We start from the raw sequence: 27,285 nt of genomic DNA on the forward strand, positions 1-27,285 counted from the left end.
ATTGCTCAAGTTCATCCGGCTTTACCTTTGTTTATTTTGAGGATGATATTGCATTGAGTACTTTACAAATAGACCCTGAAATCTAGAACTTTAAACTACCACGCCCAAATACTTTTAGCCAGTGAGGGGATTTAAAATTTTAGAAACTAGTTTTTTATTCCATCAAACTTGCTAACAACAGGGTTCATTACCTGCACATGCATTTCAGAAAACCGCGCCAAGATCATAGCTTCAAAAACAAGAACTATTTTGCTGATTATCGTGACATTTCAAGTGTGTTTGTGCAAACCCCCTAAATGTCACCACTGGTTTTAACAGCATTTCAAGTACGCCTATGATATATATGCAGGGCTGCCATAACGTCTTTATTTCTAAGATCTGTCCTTATTTTGAAGATCTCGGACTTTAAAAATATTTTTGTCCTCATTTCTAAGAAATGTTCTAATTTTGAAATGTGTCCTTATATTTATTTTCTTTTAGGAATAGAGGTTTTTATACCTGAAGCCCAGAAATTAAACCTGCCATTCCAAAACCCTAGGGTTTTGGCCAGTAAAGAAATTTAAAATTTTTGGATTGGGTACCCTTTTGCAATGAACTAACTAATAACAGGTTCCATAATGTCACAAAACAATGCCAAAATAATAGCTCCAAAAACAATAACTATTCCGCCGATTATTGCGACATTTCAAGAAAATCGTGCGCCCTCTGAATGTCACCACATTTCAATCATATTTACGCTTTATATCGAAAGTACCGTATATTGTTTTATCATAAGTTAGAGCAGTGCTCCGCAACCTTTTTTAACTTGCAGCACACTTATAAATCTAGCCAAATTCGACGGTACACCACAACAACCGAAAAAAAAACAAAGCGTAACTTTGTTTTATGTTCATATTTCAATGAGAGATTTGTGGTTGTTTTAATGAGCACAATACGTGAAAGAGCAACTCAAAGTTCGCCGTCAACATTTTTATGCAGGATCGTTAATCGTTTTTCACCATTTTACATGATGCCTAAAATAAAATATACTTCTACTCGATATAATATCAAGTACAATATTAAGATTTTTTCTATCGTGAGCTATAAATTCTATGTCGCGATGACATACAAAGCCGCATGTTTACGTAGCACTGTGAGACGACCACGTCTATAACTCTGTTTTATTCTGTATGGCAATATTTATTCTCACCACTTGAGTCACTAGGGAGCAGCTTAGTATCTTTCCTTTTTAGTTGGTTTGTCAGAGTGCCGGCAGTGTGGAATTCCCTCTGTGTATTAGGTTATTATTATAGTTTTTTTATTGCCGTTGATCTGTTTAATTCTTGTCGTAAACTATTAGTAGTACTACAGGTTAACTGTTCTCCCAGTTTGGCACAGCTCTGTTCATTAGTTATCGTGTATTTAACGTTTCCGTAACTAGTCTACTTTCGTAGGTAAATTTCTGTGTGATATCCGTATTTTTAAGCGTTTTACCATGTATATTAGGTGTTTGTCGATAAGATATGAGTTGTGCTGTATTTTCAGTGTCATACCGTTACTAGTTATTTCTAGGTATATTTTGCCTGGTTTTTGTATATTCCCTTACAGGTCAATAGTTCATGATTGTGACGTCATATACCAATTCCTATTTTGTGTTCCTTATGTATCTGTATGGTATCTTGTACTGTATTTTTATTTGTTTATTGTATTTCATTGGAGTATTTAGTTGTATTAAGTTATTAGAGGTGTATAATTATTCTAGTTAGTTAACTTAGTTACTCTGCTGTATTTGGAACCGCAAGAAGATTATTTTGTGATCGATTACAACTTCAGTGTCCGATAAGCTGGCAGAAAGAACCTGAGTGGTGATATCAATTTTGGTACGCCACATATACGAATTTTTGGCGAGCACACGCCAGGATATATTATTCGAAACAGGGACTATTAGGACTAAGCCGATTAGGTAGGCTAGTCTGTGACGAATAATATTTGGAAATATTGGACATTTGAGGTTGCCGAATTTTTTTTAATTGCGGTTGCCCGATATTTAGGAAAAATGGTTAAGAGAATGAATGAATGTAACGGCACCGAAGGAAGCATAAGAGAATAAACTTTTGCATCTGCAAATACAGATATTGATAGCAAAACATCAAGAAATGCAAGAGGAAATGGACAGCCGTTTGCAACTGATAGACAGTCGCATGTAACAGATGGACGGTTGTGTACAACATATTGAAAGTCAACTAGAATCAATTGAACTCCAAAATGCAAAAATGGGCTCGTCTTTTGAGCGGATGTACAACATTCTGCAAGATATTTCTGGCAAGATAGAACCAGGAAAAGCTGCTGATACTGAGGAAACCCAGCCCATGTCACATGACCCATATGTCAGCCTGATCACTTCAACACCAGCAACAGTTGTTCTAAAAGCAGCGCCTGTTCTCAAGCATGGTGAAATTTCTGATTTGGGATCAGAAGATGGACTGCCAGAAGGGAAGAGGAACGCGTTCTATTAGACATTAGAAGTGAAATATTTGAAGAATTGGTCATGTGAGTAACCTTGCACCTACAATTACTTTTTTGAATGATAGTGGTAATGAGGGCACAAATGTCAGAAGGCAACTTCGTACTAGGCCGAAAATGATTACAGTGGCTACACAATCAGTTCCTCCAGTGAGCGTTAGCAGTTTCCTGAATGCCAATGTTAGCCGTAGTGATCTCACTAACACAGCTAATGCTACGATGATGGCAAGGAATGCCATAAAGTCAATGTATTTTGATGGGTCAACAGTCATGTCGTGGCCAAGTTATTTATGCCATTTTGAATTGGTTACCAGTTATAATCAGTGGGATGATGATACTGCAGGATTAGAATTGGCTACTTGCATTACAGGGCAGACTTTCAATGTATTGAAAGATTTACCCGATATCAAACGTACTAGCTATCGTGATATTGTGGCTTATTTTAATCATTATTTCAAACCTGCCGGAAATGTGAGCTTATATCGTACTACATTTCACTGTCGTAGAATTAAACCAAATGAAGCGTCACGGGATTACGGTAATACATTAAAAGAGCTTGTTGTTCTTGCTTACTCAAATCTTGATATTATTGGTCAAGATGTTATTTTGAAATCGCATTTTTTTGCCGGTCTAACTGATGAAAGCATGATCAAGCATGTTACCATGCAACAGCTTGATACTTTTGAAAAGGCTTTGTCTCTTGCGACACTGTATTACTCTGTTGATAATAACCACTCTGAGGGAAAGAACATGCCTAAACCGCGCATTTCAGGAGTGAAACAGAGCAATACTGGTAATGTAGTTAATCAGCAAAGCGACTTATCTCTTGAAGACAGTATCAAGTTACTTGTACAGAAACTGGATTAGATTATGAGATAAGTTAAACCGCGCACCAACATTCGCAATTTTGATGGTGTGCCACGCAACCCGTGTCCGCGTTGTGGTAAACATGATCATTGGGGCAGGGATTGCAAGCAGACTGGTCATCTCAAACGGGATTGTCCACATCTTCAGAATTCCGCTCATCCTGCAACAGCTGCTTCTTCTTCGACCGCAAATTTAAACGTCACTCAGCGAACTTGAGGACCTCAGTGTCCGCTGAATTATTACTTGATGACGGACCAACGAACCAGAATATAGACCTTAATATTTGTTTTGAATATTTGCTTTGTATGGAGTACTGAATGTCAACAGGCTTTTGAAACTTTGAAGCATTGTCTGACATCTGCCCCAATTCTTAGCTTTCCTCGAACAATCGGCGAATTTGTATTGGATACTGAAGCCAGTGGTTTTGAAATTGGTGCAGTGTTATCTCAAGTGCAGGACGAGAATGAACTTGTACTTTCTTATGCTAGCAAGACATGTCCAAGTCTCAACGTAGATACTGTGCTACAAACCGTGAGCTATTAGCCGTGATGTGGGCTGTTCGTCACTTCAGTCATTTTCTTCTCGGGAGACCGTTCAGAATTCGCACAGACGATGCTGCTCTGATATGGTTGATCAATTTTCGTGAATCTCAAGGAATGTTGTCAAGATGGATATATTAACACTTGGTGCTTAAGACTTCAAGATTGAACACAGACCTGGCGTGAAACATGGCAATGCTGACGGATTGTCACGACAAGTTCGCAAATGCAAACGAGAAGATTGTTCTGATTGTGGGATCAATGGTGATGTAATCTTGAGTAATCATATTGTATGTGCAATTTCAAAACAGTCAAGTCAATCATCATCAGACTGTTCCGATTGTAATTGGCTATATACCTACTCAGATGAGCAAATTAAATCTTGGCAAAGTGAAGATCCGGATATTTCTGCTGTTTTGAAATGGAAACAACTTCATGCTCAGAAACCTGACATTCAAGAATACATGCCTGAATCAACAGTGACCAAACGTTTAATGTCGCAGTGGGACTTGATTTTTGTATATAATGGAATTCACTATCATCGTTGGATTCATGATTGTAAATCGGAGGAATCGCATATCCAATTGATTGTTCCATCAAATTTGAGGCAGGATTTGTTTCATAAGCTCCATTCTTTGCGCACTGCAGGTCATCTTGGTGCTAATCGAACTTTCAAATGTATAAGGCGCCTGCAAAATTTCTGGACATCATTTCGACGACGCCTATTTCTTTCGCCGACGCAGAGCGAACATTCAGCACGCTGAAGCGTATTAAAACGTATCTCAGAAACACAATGAAGCAAGATAGATTGAATTCCTTGGCTGTTTTATCCATTCACAGAGACGTTATTTCTGGGATGCATGACTTTAATCAGCGCGTTATTGAGCATTTTGCTTCCAAGAAACCGCGGCGTGTTGCATATATGTTCAAGCAGTAGAAGTCTAGCAGCATATATATCTATGAGTGAGCGACGCATGTCCTTATCTTTGCATTAACTTTCCTTTCTTTATAGTAACGTTTTAAACCTTATTTTAGGTTTTGTCTGCTTTCCCGAAGTTTCTGTTAATATGTCATTGTATTATCTGGGTAAATATTGCCTTTCCTTTTGAAAGAGATTTCAAAATAAACTATGTCTATATTTATTAATCCCTTGAATTAAAGACACTTTCTTATCGTTAAAAATTGTCGCTTTTGCCGATTGGTTGTTACCGATGGAATGGTTTTTATACTCATAAATTGATGGGAGAACTTACAGCGCTCATCCTGTCCCCGTAGATGGGGGTGACTTGGTCCCGCAGTAGCTTGCCCCGGTTGTCAAAATGACCACGCGCCGCCACTGGTGTTATATCACATTGAAGGTATTATATCATGTATTGTCATATTACTGCGCGTTCAACAGTTGCATTTCAAATGCGGAAGCGTTTTGGTGGCCTATGATGTCATACAATCATACACATTAGGATCTATGATGAAATAAGGTATTCACGCAAACTTCGATACATTTATGTCTGGTCATATATGATTCATTAATAAACGGGCTTTATGACGACATTCCACGCCAGAGACTAACACGGAAATTATATTGAAAATTGCAAACTTTTTGACAGTATGAAATTAGAAAACGTCACCAGGACTTCCTTTGTTATTTTTGATCATTTAGGCCGCAATGTTATGGAGTTAGTCTGATTATAAATTTTATAATACATGTTTGCTCATATAAAATGATCAACTAAGTGTAGAAATAGTATTGATAGAACAATTGCATGCAGTCACTGGGGAGGATTTTGTGCTCGGAATAAAATTAATCTGCAATGGAGGTTTTGAAGCTGTTGTTCGTGCTCATTGGATTCGCCACAACAGGTGATTTCGTTTTAATATTGATAATTTATTCTCCAGAATGCTCAAGAAATATGACTGGACGTCTCTTAAAATCTCAGGAGTTGAAATTTTTATTTTTAATTGTCGGAGTCGTATTTTCAAAATCTCCGGAGTCGGAGTCGTATTTTCAAAATCTCCGGAGTCGTATTTTCGAATTCTTCGGAGTCGAATCCTAGTTTTGAAATTTCCGGAATCAGAGTCGTATATTAAAAATCTCCGGATTCGGAATCTTGTTTTAAATTTTCGCGGATTCGGAGTCCTATTTTTATTTTATATTCGGAGACAGGTGTTCAGGATTTTGTCAATTCGTCAATACAAAGCAAGTTTCCGTATCAATTATTCTTCTAGTATTGCGCAAACTGATTTTTTTGTTCTTTCTTGTATGATTCACGAACTGAGCAAGGTAATGCAAGAACCGACTGACATGTAACAAAGCTCCTTTATTGGGTCTCCGCTCTAGGAGACCCTTATTATCGATCGTTCTCTCTGTCTGGTTGCCTGTGTGACAGCTCTGGCGTCTTAACGGCTGGGCCGATCTAGTTGAAATTTCACACGCGTGTTATTCTGTCACCCTAGTAATGTGCGTTTTATGGAAAGTCCAGATTAAAGTTTCGTTTCCATGGCAACAACAAAAAAACGCGCCCATCGTTATTCAATTTCCAATATTTTCACAATGTATCGCTGTTTTCTCGGCATCCTAGTCGAAAATTGAAATTCTAAGAACTCTACCTTGCGCATAGCAAAATACTCTTTTCAATAAGTTATATTTGGTCTCGATACTCCACAAACTGGAGTAGCCTTACGGATTTGTGTGAAGAATATCTTCAGCCACAATATACCAGTCACGCGAGTAAGACTACGAAACGCGCAGCGTTTGAAATGAACTCAGCGGAACAAGCAGCGTACAAATGAACTGGCGTTTTTAGTAGTGTCTCCTATTATCCGTTAGTAAACTGAAATGATGCGAGCCTCAAGCAATGACGGAGATCCAACTGGGCGCCTTCCGGCTTGTTTAGGAATCTTCCCGGTTCAGCATTGCCTACCCAACTAGACCAGATCTCAAATGATGGGGCTCGCCCCATGAAGGGGCGTGAAGCTGATTAAAAATAAAATATTTGTTAGATATGATCTTGCCAGATCTTTACATTTCTTTCCTTATTTACATTTTATCCAGGTATTTTTAAAGTGTTTTATGAATAAAACATTCCTTTGCTTTACTATCTGTTACTTGTAGCTTATTGTTAGCTAGTTATTTTCAAGATAGGGCGCGAGACCTGACAAATTTCAAAAAAGGCTTAAAAAGTTTGAGAACCACTGCACTAGACCATCTTTGTTACAGCGCCATTTATGCAATGTAAAAATTTTGTTTTTTTTCCTTAAAAAATAAATAACTCAGAATGTTTTTTCTCCCATTCCCAGTCGATATCTCTGTGAAAGTGGAATTCAGAGGCAGTGCTGTGGTGACGTCATACCGTCATGAGGAAAAGATCACGGTGAGTAATTATGGATTATATTATGCTTATTTTGATGATTATTAACTCTTTTGTAACTGACTCAACTATATTGTTTTATTTTTCAGGCAAAGAATGAGCATGGTGAGATTTGGGTTAACTTTTCACGCTATTTCATTTAATAACATGAATTTAGTTAAGGCCAACTTCGTGGCAAATTTCTGGGTTTCAGGATTCAAATCTTTTTTAATATTCGATTTTTTAAATAAAACACAACTTGTAAACGCGAAAGCTTTTGTCTTCATTTTTTTTTTTGCGCCCAAGACACGACAAGGCACGTCTAGTATAGTGACGTAAATATTTTGTTTGATTAGTAAATGTAATTCGAATGTTTTTAATATTTGGTTCGACATTCGAATCAACTCATTGAGTGTAATTTTTTATTTGATTGATCTATAGTAAAAAAAGAAGCTTTTTTATGTAGTACGTTCATTTTTACCTGAATCAGAACTTGATTGGTTATTTAAACTTGGTGAAAACTTTGATGACCGCAATAAATGGACCCATGTGAAGTGACCCCAACAATAAATAGTTGAGGAAACCTGATTTCATTAGTCTAGGATTAGGATTTTGTCTTTGCCTGTATTCGAAAACTGGCGTTGGAGTCAATATTTTATCAACTGGAGTTCGATATACGCAATATAAAAGTAGAAATTAAAAATTTTGGTTTTGCGCAGAATTGAGAGAGAAATTGGCTAAAACGCTGGAAAATGCGTTGCTGGACAAACAGATAGATGAAGTCACCATAACAACCGAAGTTTACCATGGCAACAAGGTTCATTCAACCCAAGTCACCAAGTTTGACGCAACAACTCCGAATGGACTGGATGACACGACTCTTGTTTCCACTACAAATGATAATGACATCACTAAGGCCGTTACGTCCCTTGCATCAAGAAATACTACGGAATTTCGTGACGTCACAACAACAACTGTTCTTGAAAATGTGTTCACAACTCGATCGATCACTTCTATTGCTTCCACTCAATCGTTTCAAGAGTCGACTTTGACTGCGAACACAGGTGAGACTAAGATTTTTTGTAATTATTTAAAAAAAGGAAGCTTAAACGATTGTCTACCTAGCATCATAAAATCTGTCACGATCAGTACTACAAGTCAGTTTACCTGTCTCAGGGTCAAACCCCGTCTACACCACCTCACTCAGGCGGTTACAAAATGAGGGGAGAATGCCAAGGTTCCGGTACTTTCAACATATAGCATATCTCTACCTAACAGTGGCTGGTTAGAATAGCCTTGTTCGAATGAAAGCCGTAAAAAACACAATAACAAAAATACCGAAAACTTACTAGAATGGATTGTTTGGCCAAATTATGACACGTGTTACTGGTGAATGTTGAACATGGGATGCTATAAGATAGCATGTTTTAACTAACGAGTTTATACATCTAGATTTCATATCACCTCATCATCATGGTCATAAATTGGGTGGTCGATTTTAAATCCGGAAGACTCCTGTCCTTGTGCAGAACATATTACTTATTTAGACTTACAGAATAGAATATTACTTTGTCTAGCAGTGACGGTTTGTGCAGATATTTATTTGGAAGGCCGTATTAGAACGTGGTCAAGTCAACACAAGTTCACTTTTCCAAACTAGTAAGGCAAAAATTATACAAAAAATAAGGAAAAAAAATGATTTTTACATTACTTGGAAATGAAACAAAAATAAATGAAACATCTTAGCAATTGTCTTCTGAACATCTGCCTTAAAACTCTATTAACTGTGATTTTCTGTTTTCAGAAAAGTGCGACGTTTCTTACAAGTCGAAATGTTTTCGAGTGATTGTTAATGACAAAGCGAACGTCACTTTGGGCGTTGCCAAATCTCTTTGCAAAAACAAGCTGGCTAATATTTATGACGTCACACACCTCAATCTACTGAAAGATTATTTACGCCCAATGATTCCTGATGGGCTGTCATGGATTGTAGTTCGTACTGGAATGAGTTACAAGGTGAATCAGTATATTATCAAGTCTGAAGAATTGCGTTGCTAATGTGGTCGTTACGTTAAAATATGGAATTCACAACAAAATCAATAAGAGAAATCTTGTAACCGCATTTATTCTCCAATAAAATTTAAAAGTGAAAAGTACAGGTAAAAGAGAATCCAAAATTGCATGAATTGCTTGTGTCAGAGATTCTCAGTTGAGTCAATAATATAAAACAACACTTCCGTCTCTACTCAACTATGTTCCGGGTAATGTAAAAATAATGACTCCGACTCCAACAATAACATCAAACTACAATTCCCTTTTGTGTGCTTTGAATTTTAATAGTCTACTAGTTTATATCGAATCAACCATATTTGAAATATATTCACAAATTGCGAACTTGTTTATGTTATGTTTCTCAAAATATATATTTTATTTTAACAGAACCGCACACTTTATTCCGTGAATGATCAAATTATGTCTCTGTACAATGAGGCGTGGGAAGCTAGCTTTCCGCAACACCGCTATACATCGAGAACAGCTGTTGCTTTACGTGTCTTTCAAAACCAATCGTACAATGGAGGAATTCGCAATACCTATCCTTCCTGGCCACATCACGGAGCCATCTGTGAAAATGATTTCTAACGTAAGACATTGAATGTTCACTCAACGAAAAATAATTCAAATAAATGTTGTCCACATATATAACCTAATCAAAACTCTAACTCGGGCATACGATACAGATGGCGTGTTAGACAACTACAAATAATGGGTACTTCGTAGTATGTGAACCAAAATGGCGTACTCCGGACAGTGGTATGTGTACCAGGTTAGGGTTAGGCCACGATTTTATTCCAATTTTCCTTATTTTAGTTATATTACCGAGTTCGGGGACTAGCCAAGTGATTCCCGTAGTATTTGTACCTGAAGTTATGGCCTAACCCTAACCTGATACTACGTTCCGGAGTCCGCCATCTTGGTTCACATACTTCGGGAGTACCAAATACCGTATATGCGACGGTTATTTCATCGATATTCTTGTTTTTCGTACTTGTTAAACAGTTTTGAAACCAAAAACACACTCGCCTTGACTACTTAGAAATACATAGATCACGATAAGCATGTTGGAAGTTATGTGTAGGCTTACCGGGACAGTTCCGGTTTTGCCAAGCTGCCCTGGTGTTCCGTCCAGCAGACTTACATGTTCCAATCATTAAATATGGCAGTCATAAATATTTTTTCTATTTAATATTAAAACAAAATTTATTTTTATTGTTAATGTAGGCAGGCCATTTATCATTGATTTCTAACTCACTTCACTAATTCAGTGCGAAAGAGATAACTACTATATTGATAGTGATTATTATACTGGTTGTCCATAAAGTCCCTTTACAATTTCAATTTTATTATGAAGTCAGTTCTCAAAATATCTTAACCAGCTTTGTTGGTTTTTAATGAGTAATTGTTTAAGTATTTTTACTTCATTCAATACATCTGTGAGGACCAAAATCATATGTGGTTTCGATAAACTCCTTTTGCAATTTTAAAAATGGACACCCTATATGTTATTACATCAATTCAACATCCAGCGTTAAACTATTCAAAATGTAGAAAAGAAAGTGTTTGTTTTTATGTGATTTGATTACAACTAAGATTAGAAATTGAACCAAGGTTTGACAAATCCGTACTGTCCCGGTTTTTAGTTTCATATATATGGTAGGCCTAAGCGTAGTTAAATGTACGCGTGGCATTTGTAATAAGATTCAAAATTTATGCTGAGAAGAGACAAGCTAATAAATCGGTGACCATGTTTCCGTATTACTTTGCTCCACACAATTAATTCATCTTAATTCCATCCTATAAGCTGATCCGATGGGGATCATGTTCACTTATGCAAATGAGTAGGCTTACGATATATCTGGAGTAGGAAAAACCGGGACAGCGCAGATTTGGCAAGCCGACCTTGATTCGATTACCGAGACTTAGTAACAGTTTAACAATTTTCAAACCATTGTGGTTAGATTACGGGCATCAAAACTAGCTGTAAATTTTGTTAAAATCTCCTTCATTGGTTTTTGTCGCAAATAATTCTCAATTGCGTCGATTTCTCTCTATATCTGAACTAGTGAAGTGAGTTTCAAATCAGTGGGGAATCGGATGTATCAGTTGACAAAATTATATGAATATATATCAAATAAAAAATATATTTATGGCTGTCATACTGCATAACCGGGACATTTAGATCTACCGGCGAGACGGCGTGACAACTTGCTAAAATCGGGACTGCCAAGGCTAAATCGGGACCGTAAAGTAAGCCTACAAGTGAGCCATCTTTTGGGCTTAATCGCGTATGCATTTCATTAATTTTGTTTGTTATATTTCTATTCAATATGCCATTATTAATATATTTCTCAGATGTGTTCAAGAAAGTTTAAATTTATTATTTTAACCTAATTTGTTTCTGAATGAATGAATTAGTATTAAATTGTTTGCGATTTGGCTAGTTTATATATCCATTTGATGGGTGTTTTCACTTTGTTGGGCATAAATTCTTTAAACATAACGGGTTCTGGAATCTAACAATCAAAATAACACTATAATACCACAGAGATATAAATGGGAAATATTGTCATAGATGATGGCCCATTATCAGTAACCTCTAAATATTATGGGATTTTTTAGTTTAAAAAGTTATTTCTCATTTAAACCAACTAGAAAACTTTTATGATAAAAATTATCATAAAATAAAATTCTAGAAAACTCAATAATTTTTGAAGCGTCTTTGACCGTAATGAGTGTCTGTTTCTATATTTTGTTTTATTATTACTCAGAATTTCTTTTTTTCTTTTAAACTTTTTTGGCGTCCGGAGATGATTTTCTATAACGTTATAACCAAATGAAGTTAAAAGTTGTTCTCGAGTCGGACATTAACCCTCTTTTTCCGCTGGTTACAATCGACTTTTTGTACCATTTTATAATATGTAATGACTAGTCAACCAAACGTGCCAGGAACACCCCCAATATCTCTTTGAAAAGCTTATTTTCGCGTCTTCCTACTAAAACGCGCCCAGATGACGTACCCGCAAACTGTTCGACCTTACGCCGGTAAGAAGAGAGAAATTTCAAAAAATTTTGAGAGAACATTTCACACTCTCATCGCTCCGATGAACACGTGTTACAAAGAAACAAGATTTAAGCGCTCTGCTCAAAGAGCATTACGTCACCTTTGCAGAAAAACCAGACTCAGCTTCGCAAGCGAAGCGAAACGCGAAATATTCAATGATATGTAAGAGCATGTTCACGATAGTTGTCTGGAATCTTTGTTTGTTTATTATGTGCGCGAAATTGTTTCCCGCTCGTTCAAATGACTTATCTTTGAAGTAATGACAAATACTTTCGTGTATCTCTAAGCTTTGAAATACCTACACAAATAAAATTCACCTAGTAGTAGAATAAAAAATTTACAAAAAAAAAAATGTTGACGGATCAAGCACGGATCATAGTTGGAAGCCTAAAATGATTTTAGTTAGTGCGGGAATACTTCACAAAACATGAACATAAACGTAAAATAGTCCGAAAATAACTATTATTGTCATATTATGACCAAGGATGGTAGTACGAATATATATATCATTAGGAAAAAGAGAGAATCAAATAGTCAACTATTTCTTAGTTATACCTGGACTAGTAGGCTAGCCGGAACTCCCGTACATTGCTAGAATAGCCAAATTCTAAATTGTGTGCCTCGGAAAAATACCACGCCTTCAAGTCTTTAAATTGTTTCACAGAAAATTAGCCCGTATTTATGCAAATCAATCTCAACTTTGCTAAGCTGTACGACAAATAAGACAATATTTGACTAGATCTGAAAAATGCAATTTATGCTTTTTATAAAACCTATTATTTAAAAATTTTTGTTCATGCGATTTTACGTTTTTTTTACGTTTGGGAAGGATTTAAAACAGGGGTGTGAAATACTTTTTGTCGGTGGACCATATAACCAACTTCAGACATTTAGCTGGTTTTCGATGTACACAACGAGTTAAAAAATAGGCGGCAACCAGAACGCCGCAGGGAAAGGCAAGAGAAGAGAATGTGGCTATCGCTTACCCTTCCAGTAATGAAGGAACCGAACAAAACGGCGAAAGATTTAACGCAACGACAAAAGCAAAAAAAAAAACATTATATATTTTTACCCATGAGAGCGCCATTTTTAAACATAAACTGTCGGATTAAGAATTTATTTTTAATAGGAAAAATCTACGGGTTGGGTTGTGGCCCGCGCCCCGTGTTGCACACCCCTGGTTCAAAATGACTGAAATTTATCAATTAGACTACATTCGTTTATCTATTTTTTCTTTTTCGATTGATCACTCTGATCTATTTGTGAAATTTTGAAGGATTTCGCTCTGTTTTATTCAGCAAATATTACATGTTGAATAATCAAAATGATACAAATTGCTTTTTGAGTTCTCTATAATATTTTGGTATACAATTTGACGGAACGTTTGTATGGATGACATGACGTTGCTGTCAGTGATGGGCACGAGTTATTGTTTTCTTTTGGGTTTAGACGTCTTAAAACTGTTAATACTAATATTTTTGCATTACTTGGGCGGCGAAGGAAGCGGATATGAATCAGACTTGATTTGAGGATGATATCGTATTGAATACTTTACAATAAACCCGGAACCTCAGAAATACAAACTACAACGCCAAAATACTAGGGTTTGTGTCAGTAATGGGATTTCATATTTTAGGGTATAAAAATATCGCACCATAGCTTTAAAAAAAGAACTATTTCGCCAATTACTTTTTACTTATGGTTGTTAACCGGAGGATTGCAGCAAACATTTGTAGTTTACTAGATTGCCTAATTTTGAATTGACTTTCAGTTCGATTTCAATATCAAATCACACTGAGTGTTTTATAAATGACGCCTCATCCAGAAGACTTTAATCTGTTACGCAAAATACCAAGGTTTTCCCCGGTGATGAGTGAAAAGTTTATTTGTCCTCAAGGCAGATACACATATACAGGTCCTTTATCCAGGCCTATTACAAGCTATAATGCACCATCACCAAGGTAACACCCTCACATCAACATGTAAACAAGTAATAATTACTAAGTAACAACAAGTAATGGCACAATGATTACAAGTGTCTGGAAAAGTAAACAGACCAAAACATTCACAATGAGAATCGGAATATAGAAATCAGGTTCTTATTTTATTGAACTCACTAACAACAGGTTAGCTCATGAGTGTGCAACCGTTAATACAAAAAGGCCAGATAGAAATAACTGGTTGAAACTGCGAGCCACACGATTATTTAACATAGGCTTCTTAGTGGTAGCAAGCACACAATTTAGGTTATTGATCTTATGACATGCGTTGTTCGCTTCGCACCAGCTAGCTGTTAGGATACTGTAACGTCATAGGCATAGATAATAAAATATTGGACTCAGGTATAGGCTCTACAACGCCAAGGGATTAGAATTACTCTCACGTACCAGATTAAACCAATTTAAATAACCGTTTCGCGGGCCGCACACCATTCAAGATTGGCATTTCTCCGCGGCCCGCACAATTTTTCGTTGTGGCCCCGCGGGCAGCAGGTTGAAAAATATAGATTGACTAGATTGTTCGGCCGGGATCCTGTCACGTGTCACTAGTGAATAGTTTGTTCTTCAACTCTTTATTCCAGGCGGAGGGGTCCAAATTTAGGAAGTGGTAGATATTTTGTTATTAGTAATAAAAGTATTTGTAACTTATAAAAGTGTGCTATGTATTTGAATGATGATCTACATCAGCACATGAGCCACGTTCTGAATATTCAAATACAATTTTATTCACGATAAGAATTAAAGTATGCTGTCACACCTAAAAAGTAGGGGGGGGGGGGAGAGGGGGCGGAATTTTAGGGTGTTCACCCGGTATAGCGAGTGTGGGGAAATCAATGCTTGTGGATGTTGAGCATGGATGCTCAGACAAACACGTTTTCAACTAACGGATCATGTCCATTTCATCCATCCAGGTTATGATAAATTTAGTTGACAATGTTAAATCATGAAGATTTCAGTTCTTGCAAAATATAATATCCCCCTCCCTACCAGTGACGGTTTGTAGAGACATTTATTTAGAAAGCCGCAATGGCGGCGCTTCAATAGGGCCAACCGGGGCAACGCCCCGGTTGTTTTTTCGGTTTAATAAAAAAGCTTCGAAAAATACCTTAATATCGGTTGCACAGACTGTCTACACTAGCCATTTTCTCCCGACATGGTTCATTTTTCGCTTGCAAAGCCTTCGCCGAACGTCGACGGGGCGACGCCGATTTTGCCCTTGGTTGCTCATTGTAAATCGTATTCTCTCTTTTATCTTCCACTCGCCGCGTTTGTCTCGTTTGTTTTCTGTTTCTTTTACTAAATCATCGGGGCTAGCCCCGAAATTATGACGACACAATGCCGACGTTTCTTACAACAACTTGTTGACATATTCACGCATTCCTTCTCGTTCGTTGGTTGCTTGAAGAGTTGATAGTTTCCTCGCCTTTGTTTTTGTCGCTTGTTTCGCTATTTGAATCAGTTAGAGACCTTTAGTCCATTTGCTCTCGATTTTCCACATTCCTTTTGAGCTCCTCACTTCTTTCCGGCTTCGCATTTCTTAGCCTTAGACCACATAATGAATAAGGTTGATACACTACTTCGCACTCCGTTTTCGCAGCTGCCGCTGGAACAAAAATTAGAGGTACAACGTCTTGGGCCTTATCAACCAAAAAATTGTTCACTGGAACAATCCCATGACGAAGGAAAGCGTCGGCGTACATTCTGCGCAGAAACTTGGTATAAAAAACACGAATGGTTGTGTTACAGCGAGGACAAAAATGCACTTTTTTGTTTTTATTGCCTACTTTTTGCTACCGCCCGTGACCCACGTTGGTGTAAATTTGGTTTTAGAGATCTTAAACATCTTTCCGAGCGTGCCAGGGATCATCAATCTTTTATGGAGCATCTGGACAATGCAGTAAAATACCGAACATTCGGAAATGTTGATATTGCAGCACAGTTGGATGAAGGACGCGCGGTTTCTATTCGTCGGCACAACCAAAACGTCGAGAAAAACCGCCATGTTTTCGGTCGATTGATAGATGTTTTGAAGTTCATTGGTTGTCACGAGCTGTCCTTCCGTGGGCACGATGAACGGGCTGGCTCTTCTAATAGAGGGGTATTTTTGGATATGGTGGAATACACCGCATCCCTAGATACAGTATTGAGAGATCATCTTGATGCCGCAACTGTTTCGAAAGGGACATCTAAGGATATCCAAAATGATTTGCTCGACTCAATGTATAACATTTATTTACAACATTTGGCTCTGGAAATTGAGAATTGCCAGTTCCTTTCGATTCAGTCTGACGAGACAACTGACATCACGTGCGTTTCCCAACTGGCTGTGATTTTTCGGTTTGTGAAAGATGGTAAACCTACCGAGAGATTTCACAGCTTTGTACCAATCGTTGATCGCACGGCTTGCGGGATATCGGCTGTACTGAAAGAAGTGTTACAGCCTTACAACGCGAAGTCAAAATTGATAGCTCAAACTTATGACGGCGCGGCAGTCATGAGTGGGTCGAAACATGGTGTTCGAGTTTATATAAAAGAAGATTTTCCTCATGCGCGGGACGAACGCTCTGTGAGGGAGGCGGCAGGTCTAAAGCGTCTGCTAGAAGATGGCGAGTTTTCAATTTTTCTCGCTTTTTCTCCACAATATTCTATCACGTGGATGTATTATACGGCGCATTGCAGTCAAGGCTAATGGATGGAGCGTCTGTGCAGTCGTGTATTTCAGACTTCTGCGATGCTATATCTCGTATCCGGGAAACAATAAAATACGACGACACATGGAGTGCTTCTTTACGCCGCGGGCAAAAACGCAGCGTTTGATTTTGTCTGCAAAGGAATGCTGTGACATTCTGGTGAATCAAATAGGCGATCGTCTGCGCACTGAACACCTTGCCGCGTTCTCTTTGATGAACCCCAAAAATTTTTCAAAATTTGCACGTCAATTTACCATCCATTTGTTGGCTACTGTCTCTAAATTTTACCCCATGATAAACGTGGGTAAATTGGAAAATGAATTGCGATGTATATACACCAATCAAACTTTTTTGAACATCACATCAACTTGCGCGCTCCATGGGTTCCTCATAGATAACACTCTAGTAACTACCTATGCGGCGTCTGCAAAATTTCTGGACATCATTTTGACGACGCCTATTTCTTCCGCCGACGCAGAGCGAACATTCAGCACGCTGAAGCGTATTAAAACGTATCTCAGAAACACAATGAAGCAAGATAGATTAAATTCTTTGGCTGTTTTATCCATTCACAGAGACGTTATTTCTGGGATGCATGACTTTAATCAGCGCGTTATTGAGCATTTTGCTTCCAAGAAACCGCGGCGTGTTGCATATATGTTCAAGCAGTAGAAGTCTAGCAGCATATATATCTATGAGTGAGCGACGCATGTCCTTATCTTTGCATTAGCTTTCCTTTCTTCATAGTAACGTTTTAAACCTTATTTTAGGTTTGTCTGCTTTCCCGAAGTTTCTGTTAATATGTCATTGTATTTATCTGGGTAAATATTGCCTTTCCTTTTGAAAGAGGTTTCAAAATAAACTATGTCTATATTTATTAATCCCTTGACTTGGACCGGTTTTAAAGACACTTTCTTATCGTTAAAAATTGTCGCTTTGCCGATTGGTTGTTACCGATGGAATGGTTTTTATACTCATAAAATGATGGGAGAACTTACAGCGCTCATCCTGTCCCCGTAGATGGGGGTGACTTGGTCCCGCAGTAGCTTGCCCCGGTTGTCAAAATGACCACGCGCCGCCACTGCCTGCTATGTCATTTTTTTTTTCAGCCGAATTGCCAAGATATACATTGAGTGAAATCAAAAAGTGTGAGGGACCACTGCAATGTTGAATCTATTGGATGGTTTCCACCTATTTGAAGAGATGAAATGTACTATTTTGCTGGCGGAGACAATCACTTCTCGAGTGTATTTGATACTATTTCGTTGGTGATATTTAATCACATATTTTATTAAAAGTGATTTTTTTTCGATTGTATTTCATTTCTTCAAGTCGTGGCATGAGAGTTAATTGTGGTTGAGAGTTACTTTGCGGATGTTGTTTAGTTTTACAACTTCTTCTCGTAGTTAAGGTTAGCATCGCTATTGCTGTAAAAATTGGAGACATCCAACCCATTGCTTTTACCAATAGCATTGCAAAGCTTACCTAATTCATGAATTATGTGTGAATGAAATCATATCAAAAGTCTACTTTCCAAATCCGAGTTTAACACCTCATAAATATTTTTGTTTATACAGAGCCCAATTCAGAAAGCATAGCTCAGGATGGTCCAACCCCAGTTCCGCGGGACAAATGTGGCCCGCCGCCTCATCATCTGTGGCCCGCGTCACATTCAGAGAGTAATCAAAAAATGGCATTTCGTGTTGTATCGTAATAAAATTATTCAGAAAGCTTTTTAGACATATTGTTACATCGCTAATGTTACTAAATTGACTAGTGGTATTGCTAGCTGAGGCAACTAGCGAAGTTGAATGATGTGCTTTGCAGTATAAATTATTACCTGGCATTTCATCGTTTTGGTCGGGAATATATGCTTACAATATAGGAATCATAGAAAACTAAAAATAGAATGCAGATTCTATTAGCCTGGGATGTATCTGTCTGATAACCATGTGTTTGCACGATAAAAGTGTTTGTTTTAGCACGGGTTACCTATACAATTGTGGCCCGCGAACAATGCAAAAATAATTTTTTGGCCCGAGGAGCCGGCAACCTTGGACCATCCTGGCATAGGTAAAGAGAACACACTTGTAATTCCCGTAGTTGCTTGTACAGAGCCTATTTCAGAACGAGTGTGTGAGCGGAGACCTTCTGTCGGCTTTACCGGACTGTAGCCATTTTCAAGACACCTCTTAGCGACTTACGGTAAGTTGAAAAATCATTTCAGAGAGGAGCTTGTCGCCCGGCACAGCGAATTGGTTGGTACTCTGCATCACGTGCTTCCTCGAGCTATGCGACGCCTGACTGTCCACAGTACGACTCATAATTTCGAATCCCAAAATTATCAGCTGAGTGAATATTGTGGTCGACAGTCAAGCAGTTGACGACAGCTAGTTGCAGCCCAAACCTAATTGCGTTTCAAAATTACACATCTTCGACATTATGAAAGTCATAGTCGCTGGATTGCCAAAACCGGAACAAAAACGTTGAATGAGGCGCTAACAGTACTTGGATACAAGATCTACGAATATTTCGAAAATGCTCATGATTTGGCTGACAAATGGAGAAAATATTTCACGAAGGTTGGTTGGTCTACTAATGATTTTAAGCAAATGTACAAGGATGCAGATGTTGTTACTTCTGGGAGGGAATTTACAAAGCATTCCCCGATGCAAAGGTAAGAAGTATGGATTCTAATCTTTTGCTTTTTGACCTGCACTTCCAGCTCAAGCATTTGCGAGTCTGATACATGTTAGTGGGAATATATAGTACATTACTCATGAACGACACTCACAGTCAATGGGTAAGACTTGTCTGCGAACATGTATTGTAGTCAGAAGACTCAGACTCCGGATTTGTGGTTTATTATGAGGCAACTTCACAGTAAAAACATTTAAAACAGAGAACTCGTCCGACCCAGCCGAGCGAAGAAGAGAATGAAGCTCTTTTTTCTCACAACTCGATGGTGGTCGGAATCTCACAGTAACCGGACCCGGATGAAGTATATCCAAATCAATGGTCCTTGCAAAGCACATCGGCAAATATAAAAGACCAACTGAACTAAAATACACGGATAATAAAATCCGTGACAATTGTAGTTTCGCAGCACGTTAATTCTGTGCTATGTAAAAACTTGAAAAAAATAGAAAATATTTTTGTTGGTAGTTTCGATTCTACTGTATAAGAATTGGTAATTTCACAGATAAAAATAAATGCTGTAATGTCTTTTTATCTTATAACTTTTATTTCATCGAATCTTTATGAATACAGAGGAGCACCGCCTGATCAACTTCTAGTTTACAAAGTCACGGAAGGTTGGAAACATGAAACAACAATTTTTTTGTCGCACAGCTAGATATATTTTCAAACTTTCCCAAAGTTAAAAAACAACAACGTAAAATCGCATAAACAAACAATTTTTTTAATAGTTTTTATAAAAAGCATAAATTGTATTTTTCAGATTTAGTCAGATATTGTCTTGTTTGTCTTACAGCTTAGCAACGTTAAGATTGATTTGGTACTCTTACTTTTGATCACAGAAATAGGAGTTAGTTTTATGTAAAACTATTAGAAGACTTAAAAGTGTAGTATTTTCGCGAGACACTCTATTTAGAAATTAGCTATTCTAGCAATGTCCGAGAAGTCCGGTTGCTAGTCCAGGTAGAACGAAGTGATAGTTGACTATTCAGTTAATTTTTGACTCGAGGACTACTTTTAACTTCATTTGGTGATATCTATCTAGAAAAATTATTTCCGGACGCAAATAAAGTTTAAAAATAAAATGAATTCTGAGTAATAATAAAACAAAAACGGAAAAATAGAAACAGAAACTCATTACGGTCAATAAATTTATCTAGAATTTTGTTTTATGATAATTTTTATCATAAAAGTTTTCTAGTTGGTTTAAATGAGAAATAACTTTTTAAACTTAAAAATCCCATAATATTTAGAGGTTACTGATAATGGGCCATCATCTATGACAATATTTCCCATTTATATCTCTGTGGTATTGTAGTGTTATTTTGATTGTTAGATTCCAGAACCCGTTATGTTTAAAGAATTTATGCCCAACAAAGTGAAAACACCCATCAAATGGATATTTAAACTAACCAAATCGCAAACAATTTAATACTAATTCATTCATTCAGAAACAAATTAGGTTAAAATAATAAATTTAAACTTTCTTGAACACATCTGAGAAATATAATAATAATGGCATATTGAATAGAAATATAACAAACAAAATTCATGAAATGCATACGCGATAAAGCCCAAAAGATGGCTCAGTAGGCTTACTTTACGGTCCCGATTTAGCCTTGGCAGTCCCGATTTTAGCAATATGTCTCGCCGGTAGACGTAAACGTCCCGGTTATGCAGTATGACAGCCATAAATATATTTTTTAGTTGATATATATACATATAATTTTGTCAACTGATATATCCGATTCCCCACTGATTTGAAACTCACTTCACTAGTTCAGATATAGAGAGAAATCGACGCAATTGAGAATTATTTGCGGCAAAAACCAATGAAGGAGATTTTACCAAAATGTACAGCTAGTTTTGATGCCCGTAATCTAACCACAATGGTTTGAAAATTGTTAAACTAGTACTAAGTCTCGGTAATCGAATCAAGGTCGGCTTGCCAAATCTGCGCTGTCCCGGTTTTTCCTCCTTCAGATATATGGTAAGCCTACTCATTTGCATAAGTGAACATGATCCCCATAGGTTCAGCTTATAGGATGGAATTAAAATGAATTAATTGTGTGGAGCAAAGGAATACGGAAACATGGACACCGATTTATAAGCTTGTCTCTTTCCAGCATAAATTTTGAATCTTATCCCGAATGCCACGCGTACATTTTACTGGGCTTACCATATAAAACTTAAAACCGAGACAGCGCGGATTTGTCAAACCTTGGTTCTATTCTTAAGCTTAGTCATCAAACTCTATGAAAACAAACACTTTCTTTTCTACATTTTAAATATTTCAATGTTGGATGTTAAATTGACGTAATACCATACAGGGTGTCCATTTTTAAAATTGCAAAGGGTGTTTATCGAAACCATATATTGTTTTGGTTCTCACAGATGTATTGAATGGAGTAAAAATACTTAAACAATTACTCATTAAAAACCAACAAAGCTGGTTAAGATATTTTGAGAACTGACTTCATAATAAAATTGAAATTGTAGAGGGACTTTATGGACAACCAGTATAATAATCACCATCAATATAGTAGTTATCTCTTTCTCACTGAATTAGTGAAGTGAGTTAGAAATCAATGATAAATGGCCTGCCTACATTAACAATAAAAATAAATTTTGTTTTAATATTAAATAGAAAAAATATTTATGACTGCCATATTTAATGATTGGAACATGTAAGTCTGCTGGGCGGAACACCAGGGCAGCTTGGCAAAACCGGAACTGTCCCGGTAAGCCTACATATAACTTCCAACATGCTTATCGTGATCTATGTATTTCTGAGTTGTCAAGGCGGGTGTGTTTTTGGTTTCAAAACTGTTTAACCAGTACGGAAAACATGGTACTCCCGAAGTACACTCCCAAAATTTAGGAAAATTAGAATAAAATTGTGGCCTAACCCTAACCTGGTACACATACTACATTCCGGTGTCCGCCATTTTGTTTCACATACTACGAAGTACCCATTATTTGTAGTTGTCTAACACGCCATCTGTATCGTATGCCCAAGTTAGAGTTTCGATCAAGCTATAAATGTGGACAACAGTCATTTGAAATATTTTTCTTTGAGTGAACATTCGATGTCTTAAGTTAGAAATGATTTTCACAGATTGCTCCGTGATGTGGCCAGGAAGGATAGGTATTGCGAATTCCTACATTGTACGATTGGTTTTGAAAGACACGTACAGCAACAGCTGTTCTCGATGTATAGGGGGGTTTCGGGAAGCTAGCTTCCCATGCTTCATTGAACAGAGACATAACTTGATCATTCACCGAATAAAGTGTGCGGTTCTGTTAAAATAAAATATCTATTTTGAGAAATATATCAATACCAGGTTTGCAATTTGTGAATATATTTAAAATACAGTTGATATAAACTAGTAGGCTAGTTCAATGCACACAAAAAGGAGTTGTAGTTTGATGTTATTTTTGGAGTCGGAGTCAATATTTTTACATTACCCGGAACATATTTAAGTAGAGACGCAAGTGTTGTTTTATATTATTGACCCAACTGAGAATCTCTGACACAAGCAATTCATACAATTTTGGATTCCCTTTTACCTGTAGTTTTCACTTTTAAAATTTACTTGAGAATAAAAGGCGGTTACAATATTTCTCATATTGATTTTGTTGTGAATTCCATATTTTAACGTAAGACCACATTAGCAACGCAATTCTTCAGACTTGATAATATACTGATTCACCTTGTAACTCATTCCAGTACGAACTACAATCCATTTTCGCCCATCAGGAATCATTGGGCGTAAATAATCTTTCAGTAGGTTGAGGTGTGTGACGTCATAAATATTAGCCAGCTTGTTTTTGCAAAGAGATTTGGCAACGCCCAAAGTGACGTTCCTTTTGTCAGTAACAATCACTCGAAAACATTTCGACTTGTAAGAAACGTCGCACTTTTCTGAAAACAGAAAATCACAGTTAACAGAGTTTCAAGGCAGATGTTCAGAAGACAATTACTAAGATGTATCATTTATTTTTGTTTCTTTCCCAAGAAATGTAAAAATCATTTTTTTCCTTATTTTTTGTATGATTTTTGTCTTACTAGTTTGGAAAAGTGAACTTGTGTTGACTTGACCACGTTCTAATACGGCCTTCCAAATAAATATCTGCACAAACCGTCACTGCTAGACAAAGTAATATTATATTCTGTAAGTTTAAATAAGTAATATTTTCTGCACAAGGACAGGAATCTTCCGGATTTAGCATCGACCACCCAGTTTATGACCATGATGATGAAGTGATATGAAACCTAGATGTATAAACTCGTTAGTTAAAACATGCTATATTATAGCATCCCATGTTCAACATTCACCAGTAACACGTGTCATAATTTGGCCAAACAATCCATTCTAGTAAGTTTTCGTTATTTTTTGTTGTTGTGTTTTTTACGGCTTTCATTCGAACAAGGCTATTCTAACCAGCCACTGTTAGGTAGGGATATGCTAAATGTTGAAAGTTCCGGAACCTTGGCATTCCCCTTCATTTTGTAACCGCCTGAGTGAGGTGGTGTAGACGCGGTTTGACCCTGAGACAGGTAAACTGACATGTAGTACTGATCGTGACAGATTTTATGATGCTAGGTAGACAATCGTTTAAGCTTCCTTTTTTTAAATAATAACAAAAAATCTTAGTCTCACCTGTGTTCGCAGTCAAAGTCGACTCCTGAAGCGATTGAGTGGAAGCAATAAAAGTGATCGAGCGAGTTGTGAACACATTTTCAAGAACAGTTGTTGTTGTGACGTCACGAAATTCCGTAGTATTTCTTGATGCAAGGGACGTAACGGCCTTAGTGATGTCATTATCATTTGTAGTGGAAACAAGAGTCGTGTCATCCAGTCCATTCGGAGTTGTTGCGTCAAACTTGGTGACTTGGGTTGAATGAATCTTGTTGCCATGATAAACTTCGGTTGTTATGGTAACTTCATCTATCTGTTTGTCCAGCAACGCATTTTCCAGCGTTTTAGCCAATTTCTCTCTCAATTCTGCGCAAAACCAAAATTTTTAATTTCTACTTTTATATTGCGTATATCGGACTCCAGTTGATAAAATATTGACTCCAACGCCAGTTTTCGAATACAGGCAAAGACAAAATCCTAATCCTAGACTAATGAAATCAGGTTTCCTCAACTATTTATTGTTGGGGTCACTTCCACATGGGTCCATTTATTGCGGTCATCAAAGTTTTTACCAAGTTTAAATAACCAATCAAGTTCTGATTCAGGTAAAAATGAACGTAATACATAAAAAAGCTTCTTTTTTACTATAAATCAATCAAATAAAAAATTACACTCAATGAGTTGATTCGAATGTCGAACCAAATATTAAAAACATTCGAATTACATTTACTAATCAAACAAGAGATTTACGTCGCTATACTAGACGTGCCTTGTCGTGTCTTGGGCTCAAAAAAAAGTTAAGACAAAAGCTTTCGCGCTTACAAGTTGTGTTTTATTTAAAAAATCGAATATCAAAAAAGATTTGAATCTTGAAACCCAGAAATTTGACACAAAGCTGCCCTTAACCAAATTCATGGTATTAAATGAAAGAGCGTGAAAAGTTAACCCTAATCTCACCATGCTCATTCTTTGCCTGAAAAATAAAACAATATAGTTGAGTCAGTTACAAAAGAGTTAATAATCATCAAAAAAAACATAATATGATCCATAATTACTCACCGTGATCGTTTCCTCATGACGGTATGACGTCATCACAGCACTGCCTCTGAATTCCACTTTCACAGAAATATCGACTGGTAATGGGAGAAAAAACATTTTGAGTTATTTATTTTTTAGGGAAAACAAACAAAATTTTTACAGTGCATAAATGGCGCTGTAACAAAGATGGTCTAGTGCAGTGGTTCCCAAACTTTTTTGGTCTTTTTTGAAATTTGTCAGGTCTCGCGCCCCATCTTAAAAATACCTAGCTAACAATAAGCTACAAGTAACAGATAGTAAAGCAAAGGAATGTTTTATTCAAAAAACACTTTAAAAATACCTGGATGGAATGTAAATAAGGAAAGAAATGTAAAGATCTGGCAAGATCATATCTAACAAATATTTTATTTTCAATCAGCTTCACGCCCCTTCATGGGGCGAGCCCCATCGTTTAAAATCTGTTCTAGTTGGGTAGAAACGGGAAGATTCCTAAACAAGCCGGAAGGCGCCCAGTTGGATCTCCGTCATTGCTTGAGGCTCGCATCATTTCAGTTTACTAACGGATAATAGGAGACACTACTAAAAACGCCAGTTCATTTTGTACGCTGCTTGTTCCGCTGAGTTCATTTCGAACGCTGCGCGTTTCGTAGTCTTACTCGCGTGACTGGTATATTGTGGCTGAAGATATTCTTCACTCAAATCCGTAAGGCTACTCCAGTTTGTGGAGTATCGAGACCAAAGATAACTTATTGAAAAGAGTATTTTGCTATGCGCAAGGTAGAGTTCTTAGAATTTCAATTTTCGACTTGGATGCCGAGAAAACAGCGATACATTGTGAAAATATTGAAAATTGAATAACGATGGGCGCGTTTTTTCGTTGTTGCCATGGAAACGAAACTTTAATCTGGACTTTCCATAAAACGCACATTAAAAGGGTGACAGGATAACACGCGTGTGGAATTTCAACTAGATCGGCCCAGCCGTTAAGACGCCAGAGCTGTCACACAGGCAACCAGACAGAGAGAACGATCGATAATAAGGGTCTCCGCTAAAGGAGCTTTGTTACATGTCAGTCGGTTCTTGCATTACCTTGCTCAGTTCGTGAATCATACAAGAAACAACAAAACAGTTTGCGCAATACTAGAAGAATAATTGATACGGAAACTTGCTTTGTATTGACGAATTGACAAAATCCTGAACACCTGTCTCCGAATATAAAATAAAAATAGGACTCCGAATCCGCGAAAAATTTAAAACAAGATTCCGAATCCGGAGATTTTTATTATACGACTCTGATTCCGGAAATTTCAAAACTAGGATTCGACTCCGAAGAATTCGAAAATATGACTCCGGAGATTTTGAAAATACGACTCCGACTACGGAGATTTTAAGAGACGTCCAGTCATATTTCTTGAGCATTCTGGAGAATAAATTATCAATATTAAAACGAAATCACCTGTTGTGGCGAATCCAATGAACACGAACAACGGCTTCAAAACCTCCATTGCAGATTAATTTTATTCCGAGCACAAAATCCTCCCCAGTGACCGCATGCAATTGTTCTATCAATACTATTTCTACACTTAGTTGATCATTCTATATGAGCAAACATGTATTATGAAATTTATAATCAGACTAACTCCATAACATTGCGGCATAAATGAGCAAAATTAACAAAGGAAGTCCTGGTGACGCTTTCTAATTTCACACTGTCAAAAAGTTTGCAATTTTCAATGTAATTTCCGTGTTAGTCTTTGGCGTGGATTGTCGTCATAAAGCTCGGTTTTTGATGAATTATATATAGCCAAGCATAATTCCATCCAAGTTTGCGTAGGTACTTTAT

At 37.1% G+C, this 27,285-nt stretch overlaps 2 protein-coding genes across 2 annotated transcripts in view; one reads left to right on the plus strand and one right to left on the minus strand.

The window, feature by feature from the left end:
* The window catches only part of LOC144427375 (uncharacterized), an 89,486-nt gene extending 62,488 nt beyond the window's left edge, over window positions 1–26,998 (minus strand). The window contains exons 1-4 of the mRNA XM_078116524.1: window positions 26,899–26,998; window positions 25,464–25,537; window positions 25,362–25,377; window positions 24,426–24,770 (exon numbers count right to left, since the gene is read on the minus strand). Coding sequence (XP_077972650.1) covers window positions 24,426–24,770; window positions 25,362–25,377; window positions 25,464–25,537; window positions 26,899–26,947 — 484 coding nt within the window. The 5' untranslated portion in view covers window positions 26,948–26,998. The remainder of the gene's footprint in view (window positions 1–24,425; window positions 24,771–25,361; window positions 25,378–25,463; window positions 25,538–26,898) is intronic.
* LOC120340075 (uncharacterized) lies at window positions 5,677–9,994 on the plus strand. Its single transcript, XM_078116615.1, has 6 exons — window positions 5,677–5,768; window positions 7,206–7,279; window positions 7,366–7,381; window positions 7,975–8,319; window positions 9,060–9,271; window positions 9,695–9,994. Exons 1-6 carry the CDS (start codon window positions 5,720–5,722, stop codon window positions 9,893–9,895), a joined length of 897 nt encoding a protein of 298 aa, XP_077972741.1. The 5' UTR covers window positions 5,677–5,719; the 3' UTR covers window positions 9,896–9,994.
* Window positions 26,999–27,285: the final 287 nt, after the last annotated feature.

The sequence above is a fragment of the Styela clava genome, chromosome 9 (assembly GCF_964204865.1).
Source record: "Styela clava chromosome 9, kaStyClav1.hap1.2, whole genome shotgun sequence".
In the NCBI taxonomy this organism is placed as follows: domain Eukaryota; kingdom Metazoa; phylum Chordata; class Ascidiacea; order Stolidobranchia; family Styelidae; genus Styela; species Styela clava.

Excerpts from the sequence above, each read along its gene's own strand:
- LOC120340075 (XM_078116615.1), top strand. The coding sequence starts at position 5,720 with ATGGAGGTTTTGAAGCTGTTGTTCGTGCTCATTGGATTCGCCACAACA. Across the intron at positions 8,320-9,059 it reads GACTTTGACTGCGAACACAG|AAAAGTGCGACGTTTCTTAC; the intron begins GTGAGACTAAGA and ends TTCTGTTTTCAG. Across the intron at positions 9,272-9,694 it reads GTACTGGAATGAGTTACAAG|AACCGCACACTTTATTCCGT; the intron begins GTGAATCAGTAT and ends TTATTTTAACAG.